General features: G+C 35.8%; 1 protein-coding gene and 1 long non-coding RNA gene across 4 annotated transcripts; both read right to left on the minus strand.

Moving 5' to 3' along the window:
- Positions 1 to 8,686: 8,686 nt before the first annotated feature.
- On the minus strand, positions 8,687 to 9,344 carry LOC114821111 (uncharacterized). The gene is made up of 2 exons (XR_003768529.2): positions 9,207 to 9,344; positions 8,687 to 9,135 (listed from the first exon to the last, which is right to left on the minus strand). It is a non-coding gene; the product is annotated as an uncharacterized lncRNA (long non-coding RNA).
- A 670-nt stretch (positions 9,345 to 10,014) lies between these two features.
- LOC103405881 (4-hydroxy-tetrahydrodipicolinate synthase, chloroplastic) lies at positions 10,015 to 12,705 on the minus strand. Of its 3 annotated transcripts, none has more exons than XM_008344927.4 (4): positions 12,321 to 12,705; positions 12,034 to 12,117; positions 10,569 to 11,497; positions 10,015 to 10,287 (listed from the first exon to the last, which is right to left on the minus strand). In XM_008344927.4, exons 1-3 carry the CDS (start codon positions 12,404 to 12,406, stop codon positions 10,570 to 10,572), a joined length of 1,098 nt encoding a protein of 365 aa, XP_008343149.2. In that variant the 5' UTR covers positions 12,407 to 12,705; the 3' UTR covers positions 10,015 to 10,287; position 10,569. The 3 variants fall into 3 exon arrangements, with proteins under 3 accessions (XP_008343149.2, XP_008343133.2, XP_008343140.2); XM_008344911.4 differs by having other exon boundaries at positions 10,015 to 10,332; XM_008344918.4 differs by having other exon boundaries at positions 10,015 to 10,345.
- Between the last annotated feature and the right edge of the window lie 5,217 nt (positions 12,706 to 17,922).

Genomic DNA, 17,922 nt, shown 5'->3' on the forward strand with positions numbered 1-17,922 from the left:
CGACTCTTTATCTTCCAGTCATTTATGTTCAACTTAATTCTTGTTGATGACCACATATCTTTTCAGTATTTTTTACCTTAACTCCACTGACTAAGGTAGTAAAAGTCACGTTATAAATAAGTTCCTCATTAAAAACCAAAGGTATATGCTTCAGTCTCATACTTAAACTTACTGCTTTGACATTGATACAAATAATTGACTAGAACGTGAGAGGGCTTGGCCAACACCAAGTCGAGGTTTGCTCATCTTGCTGTTACAGGATCGAAGTGAAAAACTACTAAAACTATAAGGACCAACAGTATAATTTAGATACCACTTTTTCTTTTCGTAGTGGCATCTGTTTCTTATGAACTGAGATAGTCTAGTGGATAAGTACTCTGTACGTCTCTTCTAAATTGTAATGAGGAGGTAGAGAGAGAAATACAACATATACACACACACACACATAGGAATCTTTTAAGAAAAGGGATCTCCATTTTTATTATAAGAATAATGATTAGTTGTGAGACCTACACCATATCAAACTTTAACGATTCGAACAGTTTATTTTTCAAGTTGCATCTCATAAATCATTGTTACAAAATATTTGCCAAATTGGTTATATTTGAAGCATATAATTGAGTTTAAAGAAATTGACGAACACTTTATTATCTAAGAAACATTGAAATTTCACCGTGACAGTTAAATAAGCAAATGGTTTCGGATTGAATTGAGTTTTTGCAATGATGATCTATGAATCAAGACTTACAAAATAGACCGTTCAGATTGTTGAAATTCGATGTGAAGTGGATCTCACAACTAATCCTCATTTTTTGAACAAAATAGGGATCCCTTCCTTGAATGGTGTGTGTGTGTGTGTGTGTGTGTGTGTGTGTGTGTGTGTGTGTGTGTGTATCATGATGAGTATGTAGTGTGGCAATCTTAAGGGCAATCGATTGCGCAGTAGGCAATTGAGTGGGAGATGGATCGAATATGAATTGCAAGAAAATGTCGATGGTGATGTGGACCAGATTGCTTGATGGTGAGACGTGTCTGAACACTCATAGATCATAATACTTATATAGTTCATGCATGTGAAATTACATTACACTACAAAGTGAAAACTATAAGGTTAATAATTATAACTTGTACCAAAAACTTCATTATGTGACCACAAATTTCAATAGAATTTACCAAAAAAAAATTGAAGCAGTTAAAAGGTGGTTATTTAGAAACCAACATCTCACATGTGTTCAACCTTTTTGATCACATGAAGGATTGCCAAGGGAGAGTTCAGAAAAGAAAATAAACAACTGAAAGAGAGAGTTTAATTTCTTTTTTAATTGGAAAACATATTATAAAGAAGATTTAGGTCGGATTTTAAATTTGTACAAAACAGACAAATTTCTAAATCATGCACAAGATGATTATAAGTACGTCTTACTAAAGTAGAATCATCTGTCACCACATTTGTCTCATGATATATATGATCCAAACCAAACTTGGGGTCCCTATTGTGCATCAATTAATTACCAAGTGTACTAAACTATTCTCAATAGTGGAGCCTTGTCTAGCAAACTAAATATTGAAGGTGATGAATTGGTATATATGACACTTGAAATGCATCATGCCCATCGATCACCCAAATATAAACTTCCAAAGAAAAACAAGAAAAGATTCGAAAGTTGTAAGAAGAAAAAAAACCAATAAGTGAAAGCAATCAGATCATTTTTGAAAATGGTGGGAGCTTCATTTGCTTGTTGACTATCTTCATCTCATCCTTTCATTGTGTAGCATATAAGTACTGAGGAGATAGTAACACAAGAAATGAGTGAAGCTTGCTCTGGTCGCAGCCCTAATAATCAAATGGCTAAACATATCCCATGTCCAAAGGGGCATCATGAGGGACTAGTACCCAGTTCTATGCCCACTCTAATACATGCCTATAATGTTCACACTGTATACCACCTACACAAAGGATATGATAACATAGAATACACCCTATGGTCCAATGTAAGTAGTACACATCCTTTGTTTTGGCCCTTTTTTTTTGTATTTTAAATACAGTAATGGTCTATTTTCAGACTTATGTTGCATGCAGATAAATCTGTGTTTGTATTGTTAGACAATGAATTTAGACAATACATTTTGATCAAAATCAACAAAATTTAGGTTCAAATTTATAGTCTGACGAGAGAACAATTTCTGCTTCAATGACGGAATTTCTTTCTTTAGCAAGGGAAGATCGTGAAGAATGATGATGGTATGTATAGCTTGATATTTTTGTGAAAACAAAACAAAAGCATATGGTTTGATCCATCCATCGAATATAGCTCCTTGTAGCAAGCAAATCATAAGGGTTGTGACAAGAATGTGAGAGTTTTGGTCCCCAGTTGAATTATGGGCTGTCAAGTTTAAGTGTCTCCAACCACGTAGAGTTAAGGGTGCCATGTGAAGTGGCTGAGCTGAAGTTGGACAAAATACCACCACTACCATTGATAATGATGATATTACCAATCCAATGGGTGAGAGAGAAAGAGAGAAAATGATCATGATGGTGAAGAAGAAGATGAAGCCAAAAATGGGGTTCATTTTCCAAATAAATGAGTATGGCTTTGGTACTCAATTACACCAAGAAAAGAGACAAAAGGGGAGGACCTAACAACATTGACTACTCCCTCCCTTCATCCTCCATGCTTGGCATCCCTTCCGATAACCTGCTCATTTTCCTTTGGCTTCTCTCAAAGGCCCTACACAAAATGGCCACATGTGACTTGCACGTGACAGTTCATATGAGTCTTTGTCATAAGTTGGACTTGGGGAAAGGTGGCTTTAGACAAACTAACTTCATCAGATATATCAACTCATATGGCATGAATATTATGTTGAAAAAAGCTGCTACTTTTTGGTTTGCATTTAGCTTAGGGGTAGGTTTAAAAAACCGAAAATCGAAAAAAAACCAAACCGAACATCGAAATAAATGTCAAACAATAAAAAGTTTAATGTTTAGGGCATAAATTTTAGACTAATTGATTCAAAACCCTACAATAGGAGAGAGTTAAATGCACTCAGTACACCACCGTGGCGTTGTGAGGGGTGTATGTAACTCTTTCCTCTATAGTATATACCTTGTTTTAAAAATAGACAAACTTTTGAGTTGTCAATTAATTGATTGCTTAATTGATTCTCTTTTAGGTGATCAAGCAACATGATAACTTTAGAAAGTTTAGATATACTATAATATATATAATAATATAAATTAAAATGAAATTGCAGTTGCAAGTGGTTGTGCATTTTCTTAGCCGAATATAATTGATAGAAGGCGTAACGATTTTACATAAAAGTTGATCAAGCACTCAGACACTGATTTTGTGATATTATCATGTTTATCCTTAATTTTTTTTCATAATCCTGTTGCCTCCTCCTGCTTCTCTCCCAGCAATCCATCACTTCATCCTCAACAACAACAAAGCATTTTCTCACTAAGTGAGGTCGGCTGTATAAATTCTAAAACATCGTTGCAGTCGGTTCTGTGTCACTTCCAAAAAATAAAAGATCTAAAAAGAAAAAAAGAAAGCTAGGGACGACGTGAGTGTTGGGACGGTGTCGAGTTTGAAGCCAAAGACAGGGTGAGTGGTGGGACAACGTGAGTGTTGGAACAGCGTGAGTGTTGGAGAGCATGTCCGGTTCGGTAAATATCCGCACCGAAGGAAGCAAGAGCTAGCGACCAGTTCAAGGTCGATAAAATTCTCGGTTCATATTCTTTTCAGTTGGTTTAATTTATGCTTCTCTCAAATCCCCAAATTTTGATTGAATTTATGCCTCTTTCAATTTTGATTGAATTTATGCCTCTCTCAATTTTTGATTGAATTTGGCGTCCATTGATTTCTCGAGTGGGAGACGAGGGAGGAAGAGATCGAGTTGGGATCCTGGAAGACGAAGAAATATGTTTGATGTGCAGAAAGTGCGACGGAGAGGGATGGTACGATTGACATATTGGAAATTTATTAGTGACTCTTGTTCACCAGTGTTTTGATTAAAAAAAAAAATGCTGGTTTTTGAAAGTAGATGAGAGATATTTCCATTTTCTACTTTGAATGACCGTGATTTTGAAAAAAACTTGGGTTTGCTGGGGTTACCAAACACAAATTGGAGTCCAGTTTTTTTTCACTCCCTCCTATAAATAAAAGGTTAAGCAATCAAAAACCAATATTCAGAGACAAAACCGTACATCTAGTTAAAAATATTTGGAGCATTTTTGCTCATCACCATAACTATAATGTATGCTCAATATAACTATCTTGTATGCTCACCAACCTCATCACCTGCCACATGTCCCTTCACATAACACTAGTTAATATTGTAGACACGCAAATTTCAGTGAAAATAAATAGTCACCAAAACATTAAATTTCGGCATGCGAGGGGTTATGTGGCATGCAATGACACGTGTCAACACTTGGTGAAAATGCCAAATTGGAAAGATTGATTTGTTTAATTTTATTTAATTTTTATTTGATTAAATCAAATATTAATTACAGGAGTAAAATCACAAATTACGAACCAAGACACAAATCAAGTCTTGGTTCTTTTGTAGGCAAAGCTTGGAGAGTATAAATAGGAGGCTCCAAAACAACGAAAGGGGTCCAGAAATCATTTCATGCCCAGACGCTAAAGCTTTGAAACTCTAAAGCTCTAAAGCATCCAAATTCTCAAATACTCAGAAAAATTCAAAACGTCATCTACATTCTTTGCCAAAACATTTGAAAAATCATCAAACACCACCACACGTGCCGGTTTTTCCCTTACCACAAGGTAAATCCTTGAGGCAATCGTTCATCCAATATCAAGTCATCACGACCCTTGGATCAACAACCATACACACTTTACATGTTTGGATATAGAATCAGAGGATTCAAATTGTAAAATGATTGTAACCGTAAACTCATTAATACATATATTCTTTGTACACGTGTTCTTGTTTCATTTGTCACATAATTTTTGTGTTTACAATATTTTTCAAAATTGAAAAAAGACATATAATATTAAAGTTAGCTAGATTTAGATGAAATGACACATGACTAATGATAAAATATATAATGAGCACACATCTTAATTTATGATGGTGAGAAAAATGCTCCCAAAATATTTGGTACTTGGGGATTTAATTAGGATAGAATATTCTTGTTAGGGAAAATTATACTAAAAGGAAATGATTACATTATCCCTAAGTTTGAGTTTACACGTTTGAATATTTGACCCCACGACATGCAAATTGCAGACATTTTGTTCTCGTGTAAAAGCAAAAGAGCATTTTAAAGGTGACGTCTACTTTTCAAACACAACCTTTACTTTCAAAACAAAACCTTAATTAAGATAACAACTAATTAAGACAAACACCAACTTTTTGACCAAATGCAAAATCCAGCTAATTATCCGTCATAATTTCACGTAGAAATTTACATAATACTCACATACCCATTCAGTTCAGCCATTGACTTAATTAAAGCAATTGTCCATGTATTCGGGTTTCCCATTCTTCTTTTTATTTAAAGCATCAATGACATTAACAGTAGGGTGGTCTAGTGGTTAGTATGAATTTCAAGCTTGTATTCCACACGGTAAATCCTATATTCGATTTCTGACACTTGTGAATCGTACGATGGTGGCTAGAGAGAGACTAAAATGCATTTGTAAGTCTTTCTGGCCCCCTGGAATGATGGACCGTTATGGCCAAGCCACCAGTTGGCCCCCTATCCAAGAAAAGTTATACCGAGAACTGATTTTGATGTGTATAGTTTAATAATCCGCAAAGGATCTTCTTTGTAATTTGGTTTAAGTTTCAAAAATAAAATTATTAAGCATTTTAAACAAATTATTTACCTTCTTGTAGTTTTAAGATTAATATTCATCCATTGTCCTCTCAGTACACAAAGAAGAGAGGAATGAATTCAAGCTGCCAAGCAAGACTATTCAAACTCCTGATTTCTGCAGTAATGATTTCGTTTACTGATTGCAGCACATGACTATGGACATAACAAGTCATCTTCCACATTCAGGACTCTGTGAAAAGGGACCAAAACCGTATTAGTTGAAACTGAAGGGGGAAACTTTTGAATTTCAACAAAGTTGCTAACCCTAGTTGGGGTAATAGTTACTTTCCCATGTGCCTCAACAAAACCCAAATCTTAAGCATCGATCCCCATCCATGAAAGAGTCTTCGACTCTTAGCCAGCCTTGGGAGGGAGAGAAATACTTTCTCACAAACGGTTTTAAACAATTATATTTCTCATTCCAGTGACGTTATCAGAGTTTTATGTGATAAAGCTTTAATGTCACAAGTCACATGATAAAAAAAACAAATATATATTGGATGAATTGTGTCTTTATCGACACATACAAGTTAAGTCAATTGACCACAACAATACATCTTCCATTTTACACCAGGATACCTTATAATATATTAACTTTATTTAGACTATCACTTATTAACATCATTTCTTTTTCTTATCTTCTCCTCTGCATTTTAATTTCAATCTCTATACTAGGCCTTTGTAATCATGACTCCTTTTGCCATCATTGCCATGGAAAGCCCTCTCTCTCTCTCTCTCTCTCTCTCTCAAGTACAGATACACAAAAATAGCTATGTGGCTCATCTTTTCCTCCTAGGTTCTGCCCCAGACTTCTCTTCTATTTAAAGTCCAAGAACTCTATTTTTCACAAACCACATTTTTATTAGCCTTCTCTTCTCCAAGTTTAAACTCTCTCTCTCTCTCTCTCTCTCTCTCTCTCTCTCTCTCTCTCTTTCTCTCTCTCTCTCTCTCACAGAGGCAGCAACTGAATTGTAAAGGAAACAATGTGTTTGAACTCAGAATTGTCTCCGTCTAGTCCTCTATACTCTTCTTTTCGCCTTCGAAGGCCATCAAAGCAACACAGCTTTCGAGTTCGCCGCCTAATTAACAGGTTTGTTCTTTCACAACCCATCTCTCTCTATCTCTCTCTATTATTCTTTGTTCTTATCATCAAAGAGATTAACAGAAGGTGTTTAAATTTTGTTTGTTATGTTAACACAGGAACTGGAAGAGAAAACCAGCTGGACCAGCAGCAAAAGAGGCAGAGACCGGAGGGGCAAAGGTAGAGATGGAAATGAAGAACTTGAAGCTGTATATGGAGAACCAGAGCATTATAGAAGAGAATATTAAGCTGAGGAGAAAAGCACTTCTTCTTGTCCAAGAAAACCAAGCCTTGTTTTCACAGCTCCAACAAAAGCAGCTTTTTCTCAACAAAACAACAGCAGCAGTATAATATGCATGCAGATGCACTAGGAGTCCCATGAAGGTCAGACACGATCATCAGTACTAGACTAATTATCTAAACACGTATTTAATGCTTAATTAATTTGCAATTTTCATGAGAAAAACTTAAACAAGAAGGAAATTGAGTAATAGGGGGCCTCTTTTATCCTTAATTTGTTCTTTCATCTCCTTGCTGAGGGATTAATTCCCCCACCTCACTTAATATGGGGTTAATTTTGGTTTACGTTGCAAAAATAATAAAATATGGTATGGTATGGTATGGTATGGTATGGTATGGATGATTTACCATTTATGTGCCTCCAAAAAGATCCAAATTAAGAATAGTGGTATATACAAATCCTCGCTAGTATCCTTGTGTAACTGCAATGTTTTATTTATTTCCTACTCTTTTTTTTGTTTTTGTTTTGATGTGTCTTGGGGCCCGGGGCAAACGAAAGATTCTTGACTGTTACAAGGTTGTATACAACTGTGTCTACTATTTAATGAAAGGGTTAATATAAAGTGAGATCATTGCTATTTGGTATTACAGTTTAATAATATTTCTTTTCATTTGTAAGTGAGAGGTCTTATGTTCGATTCTCGCTAAAGACGAATTTAAATCACATTATTGTTAACCAATTGTAAGGCTTAGTCCACCGCTTCCCTTTACTGTGAATAATATCGTTTTTTTTTAAATTAAAATAATATATATATATATATATATATATATATAACTATATAACTTGGAGATTGATGCATGTCTTTTTGATAAAAAAAATCACAACCCTATGTCTGCATAAATATCTTCTGATACTTGAGTTTGATTTATCAGCAACCAAAAAATACATGGGTTGAAAAAATAATTATCAGAGAGTGGTCAAAGATCCACTTCCAACAACACCGATATTATCTCCAATTTGGTAGTAACTACTTGCACAATCCGTCAAGTGTGAAGTTTTACCACAAATTTTTTTAATGTTAGTTAAAATGAGGTAATTCTATTTAAATTGCTTTTCTCTTTCTCCTCTAGATGTGGGGTTCAACAACAGCAAAGCCTGCTTGATCGTCCACCACCATATGTCCGTGATGGAGTTAATTACATATGGATTATGGAGAAAATTAAGGATCATGGGCCTAGGAGTCCAAGATTCAATGTCTATACAAAGGCCATTTAACTCGCTAGCACAGGAGGGAAGGGATCACAATCGCTTTAAATTCTACAGCAATCACTAAGAGTGCGTTTGGTACGTGGAATGGGACGGAATAGAGTGGGACGGACGTGTTCCGTCCTACGTTTGGCGCGCTAAAATTATGTGGAACGGCTGTCCCGCGGGACGAAAATGGGCTAAATTTTTTTTTCGCGCTCCCCCTGGAACGGGTATTTCCATCCCGTGGAACACAAAAATCATAAAATTTAAGACAAAAATACCCCTTAACTTTTTCAATATTTACACCATCTATATCATCCAACAAACCCTACAACTATCATTTCTCTTCTCTCTGCCGCTGTGAACGTTCATCCTTGCGCATCTCCCCTTCGCGAACTTTCAGCTCTTCATCCCTGCCCATCTCCCCTGCTGCTTGTAAATCCTCCAATCTTTATCTTTAATTAATTTTGATGCTGCTTGTAAATCCTCCAATCCCTAGAACGGGTTTGGTGTTTGTTGTTGCTTGTAAATCTCCCTTCGCGACCTCGTTTTTCTTCCTCAGAAGCTCCTCCACGGTTTCCCGAGTCGGGTTCTCCGGCGGTTCTAGGGTTGAGTCCGCGGAGTGAGCTTCGTCTGTGAAATCTGCGGCAGCTGCTTCAGATGAAATTGAAGCGTACGGCCGCGAAGGAACATTGTACGGAGCAAGCCTGAGGGCTAATTTCAAATTCAAATCACAAAATTGAGTTAGAAATGTGTGTATGAGTGTCGAGAGAGAGAGAGAGTACCTTGGTTGGAAGGAAGCGGAGAGAAGATGAGGGAGGGGCAGTGGAGGAGAGAGACGGTGGGTTGATTGGTTCGGAGGGTGGAGGTGATTGAGGAGAGAGATGTATGGACTAGGGTAAGTTAGTCATTTTAATATTTTGATTTCGTTCCCTCCTGCGCTTACCAAACGCAGAACGGAACAACTTTCCTGTTCTATCCTGCGCATACCAAACATAACATGGAACCACCATTCCATTCTGTCCCGTCCCGTCCGCGTACCAAACAGTACCTAAGTGTCGGAGCGTCTTTTGCAAGTACGCACCGGACATGCTCTTATTGGTGGCAAGTGAAGATGGTTTACAAAATTACTTGTTGGAGAACTGAAGAACTCAACCATTGTCTTTTGCTCATGAGACTTTTCCAAGTCCAGCCAAAAAGAAAGAAAACTAAAGGCAAATTGAATGCCATAGTTACATTTTAATTATTTATGCCAAACGTTGGTGCAAGTACTTTCAGTTATCTCAAAGCTTTATTAACTGATCCCTTACTAGCTTGCACATTAAGAAATTAAAAGAAAATTAAGCATCATTAAATTGGTTAACAAACTGAGCTTCCCTTTCCCGCCATTTGGACTCGTATGGGCGCGAAAAACTCTTACATCTCTCTCACTTGTGGAGAGGGCCCGACCTCACGCTGGTCTCCCCCGGTGAAAAAACTGCCCTACTCATGCAGCCTACAAAAGTTTCTTTTAAGGAATTATTTGAAACCCTTTCGTTTCCTTGTTATTTCAAATCTTGGCATACATGAACGGTACATGATCCGAAAGAACAATTTAACCTTATAATTTGAACCGAATCCCTAGATTTGAAATCATTCCGCCCAAATTTGCATCTACAAGTACTAAAGGATGTAGTGTCACACTTACATATCAACTAAAGTTAAAGCAACAATCATGTGAATGTCACGGCTCAACGATAGGGTTTAATGGCATGTGAATGACAAGGAAACAACAGCTACAACTATTTCAGTCACAAGGCTCCTGCCAAAGTAGATGTGAGAAATGCAGGCGGTGGATTGTCCTGGTCGTTAGGGCTTCTCAACCAACTGCGTTTTGGGTTCAAATCATCCTTCTTCACTTAGTGTAGATTACTGTAAAATATCGCTTGTAACAAAAAAAAATTATAGAGAAAAAAAGGAGTAGAAGTGATAAACAAAGAACCAATTCTTATTGCGACATAGAACTACTTCACATAATAACATTCCCAAAAGCATTCATGTCTGTAATTTAAAGCTAAGCAAAAACCAAAGAAAACATCACTTATAAACTCTGAAGGAAAAAGACTCAGCATCCCAAGGAAAAAAAATGTCCTAGACAAGAAAACTACCTCAATATCGACTGACTAAGATGAACTCATCATCATCAAGAACTCGGACATCCTTTTCTCCGACAAAATTCTCCCGCCCAATTTGCTTAATCAAGTTCACAAACTCTACCCTCTTTGCAAGAGGAAGAGGTACATATGGCAGCCTGAAGACCGGCCTCACAACACCAAGTTGGGCAAGTGCTGTGTTTAAGCCGATGGGATTTGGCTCTTGGAAAAGCCACTTAACCAGAGGCATAATTTTTGCATTCAGAGACGGATTCTTCCCCCCAAACATGAGCTGACGCATTAAACCTGGAACCAAGTTACTAGTAACAGATATGACTCCGGTAGCTCCATGGCTCCACCTAGAATCATGGCACTCATCATCATTCCCACTCCATACCACAATTTTCTTCCCAGTGTACTCTTGAACCCGATCAGTTCCAACACACTCCTTGATACCTGCGAAGTTAGGACTTTGTGCCAACGTGTGAACCACGCTTGGAGGGATATCTTGGCCGGTTCGTGATGGCACATTGTAAACAATTGTGGGTCCCATAGATAAAACACTATCGAGGTGCGCAACCAATCCCTCCAAGGAGGTTTTCCCATAATAAGGATTGATGTGAAGGGCAGCATGCATTCCAACAGCAAAACCCTGTTCGGTGGCATGAATTGCTTCTCTAGTAGAATTACTTCCTGTGTTTCCTATTACCTTAATTGATCCACCATAGCAGTTGATCGTGTGGCCAATGAGCATTATATGCTCATCCCAGCTCATCAATTGGCCTTCACCAGTCGTGCCACCAACAATCACACCTTCAGCTCCATTTTCAATCTGCATATTGACCAAAGCATCGTATGCTTCAAGATCAAATCTGCCATCTGGTAGATATGGGGTTTTGATGGCAGTTATCAACCTAATGGACTTTATGTCATCCACCGATGTCCTGAAAAATAATGTAGTTGTTCTAAGCACACGATTCCTTATCAACCACAGTACTGAAACAACAGAAAAACACGATAACTACATGAATTTAACAGTGGACCAGGCACCTTTTTCAATAGGTATGGTAAATAGAGTATGAGACTGAGGCTAGCAGGACTTGCTCAAAGCCAGAACCATTTAATCATATGTATTTACAGGGGGCATACAAATATGAATAAAGTTACAAGTTCGTGCTAAAAATAGCACCTCTTCTGAGCTCTAAAAACACACAACACTACGAAAGAACTATAACATACGATTTTACTCCAAAACCCGGAAAAGAAGAGCAATAATCAATTCTCATGAACTTTTCATGCATTTGGTTCTTCTAACAAATCTGACAGACTAATCTATTAAACTCTTCATGCATTTTGCTCTTCTAATCAAATCTAATAGACTAATTCTATTGACCCAGATTCTTAGAACCATCAAAGATTCTTGGAACCCAATCTCCAATTTCAAATCCTTCAACCCAGATTAACATGCATGGAAAATTACCTGTTTTTAACTTCAAAACTACGCATTGGCAGATGAAAATTGGGAATTACAGCTGCCCGTGGACACCTCCATTCTGTATTCCGCCTATTTATCACCAATATATAAAAAACAAGAAATTAATAATTAATTATCAATCAATTTGTACACTCTGTTTTTCTTCATCCAACATATTTAATTGATTCTGATCTAATTTAATAAAGCAGAATACAAAACTATATGGAGAACAAAATTGAAAAAAATAATCATCAAATTGAACAACTAATTAATTAAATATTAAGAAAATAAACCTCTTGTAGTTATCGCTAAGATGGTGACGCGGAAGCTGGAGAGCAGACTCTCGCAAACACACGCTGCAGCTCTTCAACGTAGCCATTAACACGGACCCGACGGAGAGATAGCTCGAATTCGAAAGCTAGAAATTCTGTGAGAAGAAGAGGACGCAATGTCAGAGTTGAAATTTCAGTAAATGGTGGTGGCGTTAATGGCAATGGAAATGGTCGTGATAATCGTCGTGGTGGTGGAGGTGGAAGGAGTTTGGGGGAGGGAGGAGCGGAGGTTGGAAAGGCGGGGCATGTATTCGGGCACGGTCGATAAGCGGACAATGGAGGCTGCGCGACTGTGTATATCTCTGTGTCTGTGGGTTGTTTATTAGGGTTTTGTAGGGTGGCGGTGAGTGGACTGGGAGACCGACACGTGTATTTATTTCTTTATTGCTTATTTTATATTCTTTTTTTGGCCTTTTCTTTTCTTTCTTTTTTTGTCAAATTTTATTTTCTTTATGAAAATACATTATATTTATTTTAGGTTGCTAAATTTGGTACATTTTGCTGCTTAGCACTACAGTTTTGTAGTTTTTCACTTCATTTGTAAGAGAAATATCGTAGGTTCAATTATCACCAGCCAAAGCCGAATTTTAATCACATTATTATGGCTAACTTATTATGAAGTTTGGCTCACCACAATTATTTTAATGTAAATAATATTGTTTGTTAAACAAATTTGATACTTTTTTTTTCTTTTGAAAAAATAAATTTGGTCCATTGTGATGTCTCTCCACACCACAGTTAATTATATATGTTGAAAAGTGTGTGCGAGTCATACAGATAAGGAGTGTAATGTTATTATGCTATCAACCATTGCATCATGGACTTGTTAAATAAAAAATTAGTACCAACAATTGGAATATTGGTGGTTTTTTCTTCTTTCTTCTTTATCTCATAATGCAAGAGGGGAGTCACATCAACATTTTCTTTTATCAATAGTCGACATGGTGCAAGTTGGGACGGTATTTTCAATTCTGATATTAAAATTTTCAAATTCCAAACTGTAATTTTAAAATTCGAATATTTTCTAAAAATTATAGTGCATTTAGAGATTTCAAAATTTTTCAAATTTTCGATCCGAAATTTTTAAAAGTGTTCCAAACTTATTTCAACCAAAAAAAAAAAACTTCCTAGATATTCTAACTTTTTATAGATAATTACTCAAATCATTAATTATGTAATCAACTTTTGTATTTTAAGGTTAGTTTTGGATAAATTTTGTTTATTATTTTTATATTAAACATATTGTTTGGACCCAAAATATTGGGCTTGGGCCGAGCGAGACTTTGAGCTCAACTCAAAATGAATATAATATAAGAGTCAAGTTGGGATGGTGTTCCCAATTCATATAGCAAACTTTTCAAATCACAAACTATATTATTTCAAATCCAAATATTTAAAAAAAAAAATGGAATGCATTTAGAGATTTCGAAATTTCTGACCTAAATTTTCCGAAGTGTTACAATATAAAAAACTTCCAATGTATTTTAACTTTTTATAGTTAATTGCTCAAGTTATAAATTTTGTCATTAACTTTTGTATTTTAAGGTTAGTTTTGGAAATAGTTTGTTCATTATTTTTATATTAAACACAAGAGTCCCTTAAATTTGGAGATAAAATGCACAAAAACATTGATGTTTTTGGTTGGTGAGAAAATGCAAGGAAAATGAAACTAAATAGAGAAGGATGGTTTGAGGTTTTACTTGGCTTTTCATAGGACTCCTCACCAACAGCTCCATTTGGGAAAAGAAAGGTAGCTTGGAATTTGTTTTAGTTGTTGCAGAGAATAAAATTAATGGAGTATTTAGAGTTAGCATGATTAATCTGATGTTGGGCTGTTGTTCACACACTTATCCTAAGTAAGAACAATAAATTGCATATATGAAAGAGAATATTAAAAGATTATAAATATATGATTTTTTGAATTATGTTCCAAAATTTCAGAGAATATGTCGAAAACTTTAAATTTAAAAATTGTGATCTGATTTGCCACTTAGTACTACATCTAGTAATATCCCTCTTCACTTTTAACTTATAACTAAGAGGTCTTAGATTCAATTCTCACCATATGCAAATTTTGAATCACATTATTGTTAGCCCATTGTGAGGCTTAGCCTACTCTCCTACCTCTTAGTGTAGATAATATCATTTGTTTAGAAAGAAAAAAATTGTGATCCGATTTTGAAATTTTATAACGAAAATTGGAAGCGTTGTTTCCGATCCAATCGTTCTAAAAAACACCTCTAGTTTGATAATTCTATTGATGAACATTCCAACCAACCTAGACCATCTCCTTGAGGCAATGTTTCCCATTAGTCTAGTTTGACATCAGTGATATCGATTTTAAAGTTTACTTTTTTTTTTTTTTTTTTTACCATTTCGAAGTCTATTTACTTTTCAGTTATGTAGATTGGCTCATCAACCACAAATTTCTTTTGTAAGCAATTGTAATCACAATTTTATCATGAAATGGTTACATTCAGTTTTCTACGGTTATTATTATCATATTTTCATTTACAACTTGGCAAACACTCATTTCGCATTGGATTTAAGTCCTCGCTTACTCAAGTCATGAGAAAAATACTCAATTGAACTAACAACCCATTCGAAGTACATTAGTCACTTTGGTTAAGAAATCATATCTACGTCCAAACCTAACATAAATCTAAACGGGTTCATTAGATATTGGTCCTGAAAAATCATGATTTCTAAACATAAACCCACATATAATTAAACATCCAACAAAAACTCAATAGTCAAATAAACTGCCACATGAGAATATAAGTAATCTACTAATACAAATTATTTACAATTTTTGCCACAACCCACACTTGAAAATTAGCTTCAATCAAGGGCCTTAAAATCTGATTAATCATCCTAACGTTTTTTCTATTTATTTATTTTTAATTTCTACAACAATCTAGTGCATTACTTTATATCATGACTACATTATTATTCGGTGTAAATTATTCTCCTTACATATAATAGTTAAACGTCCCTACTTTACCTATATAAAGAATATTGCCCTATTGTCTGTAATTTACCTACAATATATAAACAAAATATTCTCATATTTCTTTTGGCAATTTACCTATGACATATGCAAATATTCTCATGTTTTGTTGGCATTTTTCCTAAATTATGCAAGTAGGTAAATTAATATAATAGTAGGTAAATTTCAATAATAGTAGGTAAATTATGCAAGTAGGTAAATTATGTACGTTTTTACCTACATGTTTTTATGTGAATCAGATATCTAGACTGTATAAGTAAATAATTTACCTATAGTTGGTTATGTTCCTTTTCTTTGTCAAATTAATTTACCTACAATTTTTATCTCCTTTGATTTATATATTTTTACTTTGACAACAAATTTTTTTTTATATATATTTTAAAGTACAATAATTTACCTATATATAATATGGACACGTTGTAATGGTAAATTGGAATTCAAGAGCCAAACTAGCCAACAAATCCTTACATTTATATGCAAAATATTATTTTTGTAAAATCATTAATTCCCCCTTACAATTTACATAGAATTAATTGTGTACATTAAACATTCAATAAGGGTGTTTTAGGCATCCAAAAAATTTTAAATGGGTAAAGTCAAACATAATTAATAAATTTGCTTATGTGGAGTCTAGTCGATGAGTTTTATTCGAGCAAAAAATTTATGTTGCGTTTTATGTGAAGAAAATTGAATTCCAGGGACTAAAGTTGACACACCTCGAACTAGATCAAGGCATATACTGGCCGTCACGTGAGGGTGACGTAGCCATGTGCATAGTGCGGAAGCAATAGAGATATAAGGAATTACGAATAAACAAAAACTAAATCAACTAGAGTACCAGCTAAGTTAGAGTGCTAGTGCGAGATTAAGTGTGAAATACACAACCAAAGCATAAATAGCCTAAGTGTAGTCAAGCAGGACAAGTACTAATTATACAACACCTAACAGGATCATACATTAATGATGTTTTATTAGAACCCCCATCGAAATCCTCGTGATCCACCAAGCACTTCTACGTAAAACCTGGAGGGGCGCAAAACAGAAAGTGTGAGTGGGTAAAAACAAAGCTTTTCAAATCATTTCATTTCCCAAAAGTTCTAACCGCTCGCCGTAAAACCTGTCTAATTTCCCAGAAAATAATAGTGATAATAAGCTGCATCAGAAATCATATTCAAGATGAAAATCCATAGAAGTATACCATGCAAAGTATCTCAATGCAATGCTATAAGTAATGCAGGCAAAATATATCGATGTCAAATATTGCATCAGCCAAATCCCTCTAAATCAAACTGCACGACTGAATATATAGCTCAGAACCAATCTCAATTATATCAAATCAAATCCTGCACATGAGTCAGAACCACCTAAAGTGGTCTGTAAGACAAGACTAGGTGTAAAGTAAATATGCTTTAGTGCTACGATCACGTGAAGGCTGTGCAAATAATCGCGGGTCATCTACGAGTCGGAACCACCTAAAGTGGTATGTACGACAAGCCTGTGCACCTAACTTGGATCTAAGGTGAGCATATGGTGCGGGAGGTGAACACCACGTGAAGGACTATGCCCTAACTCTGGGCGGGAGCATTAACACTGGGGTGCAGGTTTATGAGCTCTCAATACATCACATCATATCTCACATAACTAAAGTAACCTCAACTGTTAATTTATGAACTTACCTGGCACTTACTTGTGCGTCCGCAGCACCAATCATAAATATATGCAACTACTAATGCATAAATAAAATAGGCAGATACTTTGCATGACATTTCAAAACGTATAATCATTCAATTTCATTTTCTGGGAAAAACTCAAGTATATAGGTATATACGGAAAACCAAAAACCCATTCACTAATATGTCGAATGGTCGTAGCCCTCGAGCCTCGATTGATGGCGCTCGTCCTCAGGATAGGTCTCACCTATATGCGAAATAAATGAATAAACGTTATTTAAAGCACATACACAAAACGAGGAAATAACTTTTCATACAATGCTCAAATAGGGTATTTGAATATACCACCATGATCTACTCAATCTCAGGAACATCCCTATATTTTTAGAAAAAAATTTCAACCACTCACGCGTCGGCCAAGGCACTGCCAGATGCGCCCCCACACACGGCCAAACCGTAATTGAAACTTAACTGCCGTTAGGAATATTCCGTTAAAACCTTAACAGAAATTAACGGCGTTACATGATGCTGTTAGAATATTCTGTCAAACTTGACGGAATATTCCTTTCTCTTTTCTTGGTTCGCCGGAGTCCGACGCCGATCACCGCTGCACTCGCCGTTTTCTGGAAAATTTTAAAATCTTCATATCTCATTCGATTCTCAACCAAAATTCACAAAATTTATACCAAATTGAAGCTTAGGATGAGAAGAACACATTCATACCACTTTGGAGACCTAAAACCAATGGAAAGTCGCCTGAAAAACCTTCGATATTCCAGCCAAACCTGCAACTCACTAAACCTGGGCTTCCTGACGTCCAAAACACTTCGTTTTTTTTTTCTCCGAGCTTCGCGAATACATCCTAAGGCTCACTAGCAGCTTA

This window comes from Malus domestica, chromosome 02 (assembly GCF_042453785.1).
Source record: "Malus domestica chromosome 02, GDT2T_hap1".
In the NCBI taxonomy this organism is placed as follows: domain Eukaryota; kingdom Viridiplantae; phylum Streptophyta; class Magnoliopsida; order Rosales; family Rosaceae; genus Malus; species Malus domestica.

Excerpts from the sequence above, each read along its gene's own strand:
- LOC103405881 (XM_008344927.4), bottom strand. The coding sequence starts at position 12,406 with ATGGCTACGTTGAAGAGCTGCAGCGTGTGTTTGCGAGAGTCTGCTCTC. Across the intron at positions 12,118-12,320 it reads CTTAGCGATAACTACAAGAG|GCGGAATACAGAATGGAGGT; the intron begins GTTTATTTTCTT and ends GGTGATAAATAG. Across the intron at positions 11,498-12,033 it reads AGTTTTGAAGTTAAAAACAG|GACATCGGTGGATGACATAA; the intron begins GTAATTTTCCAT and ends ATTATTTTTCAG.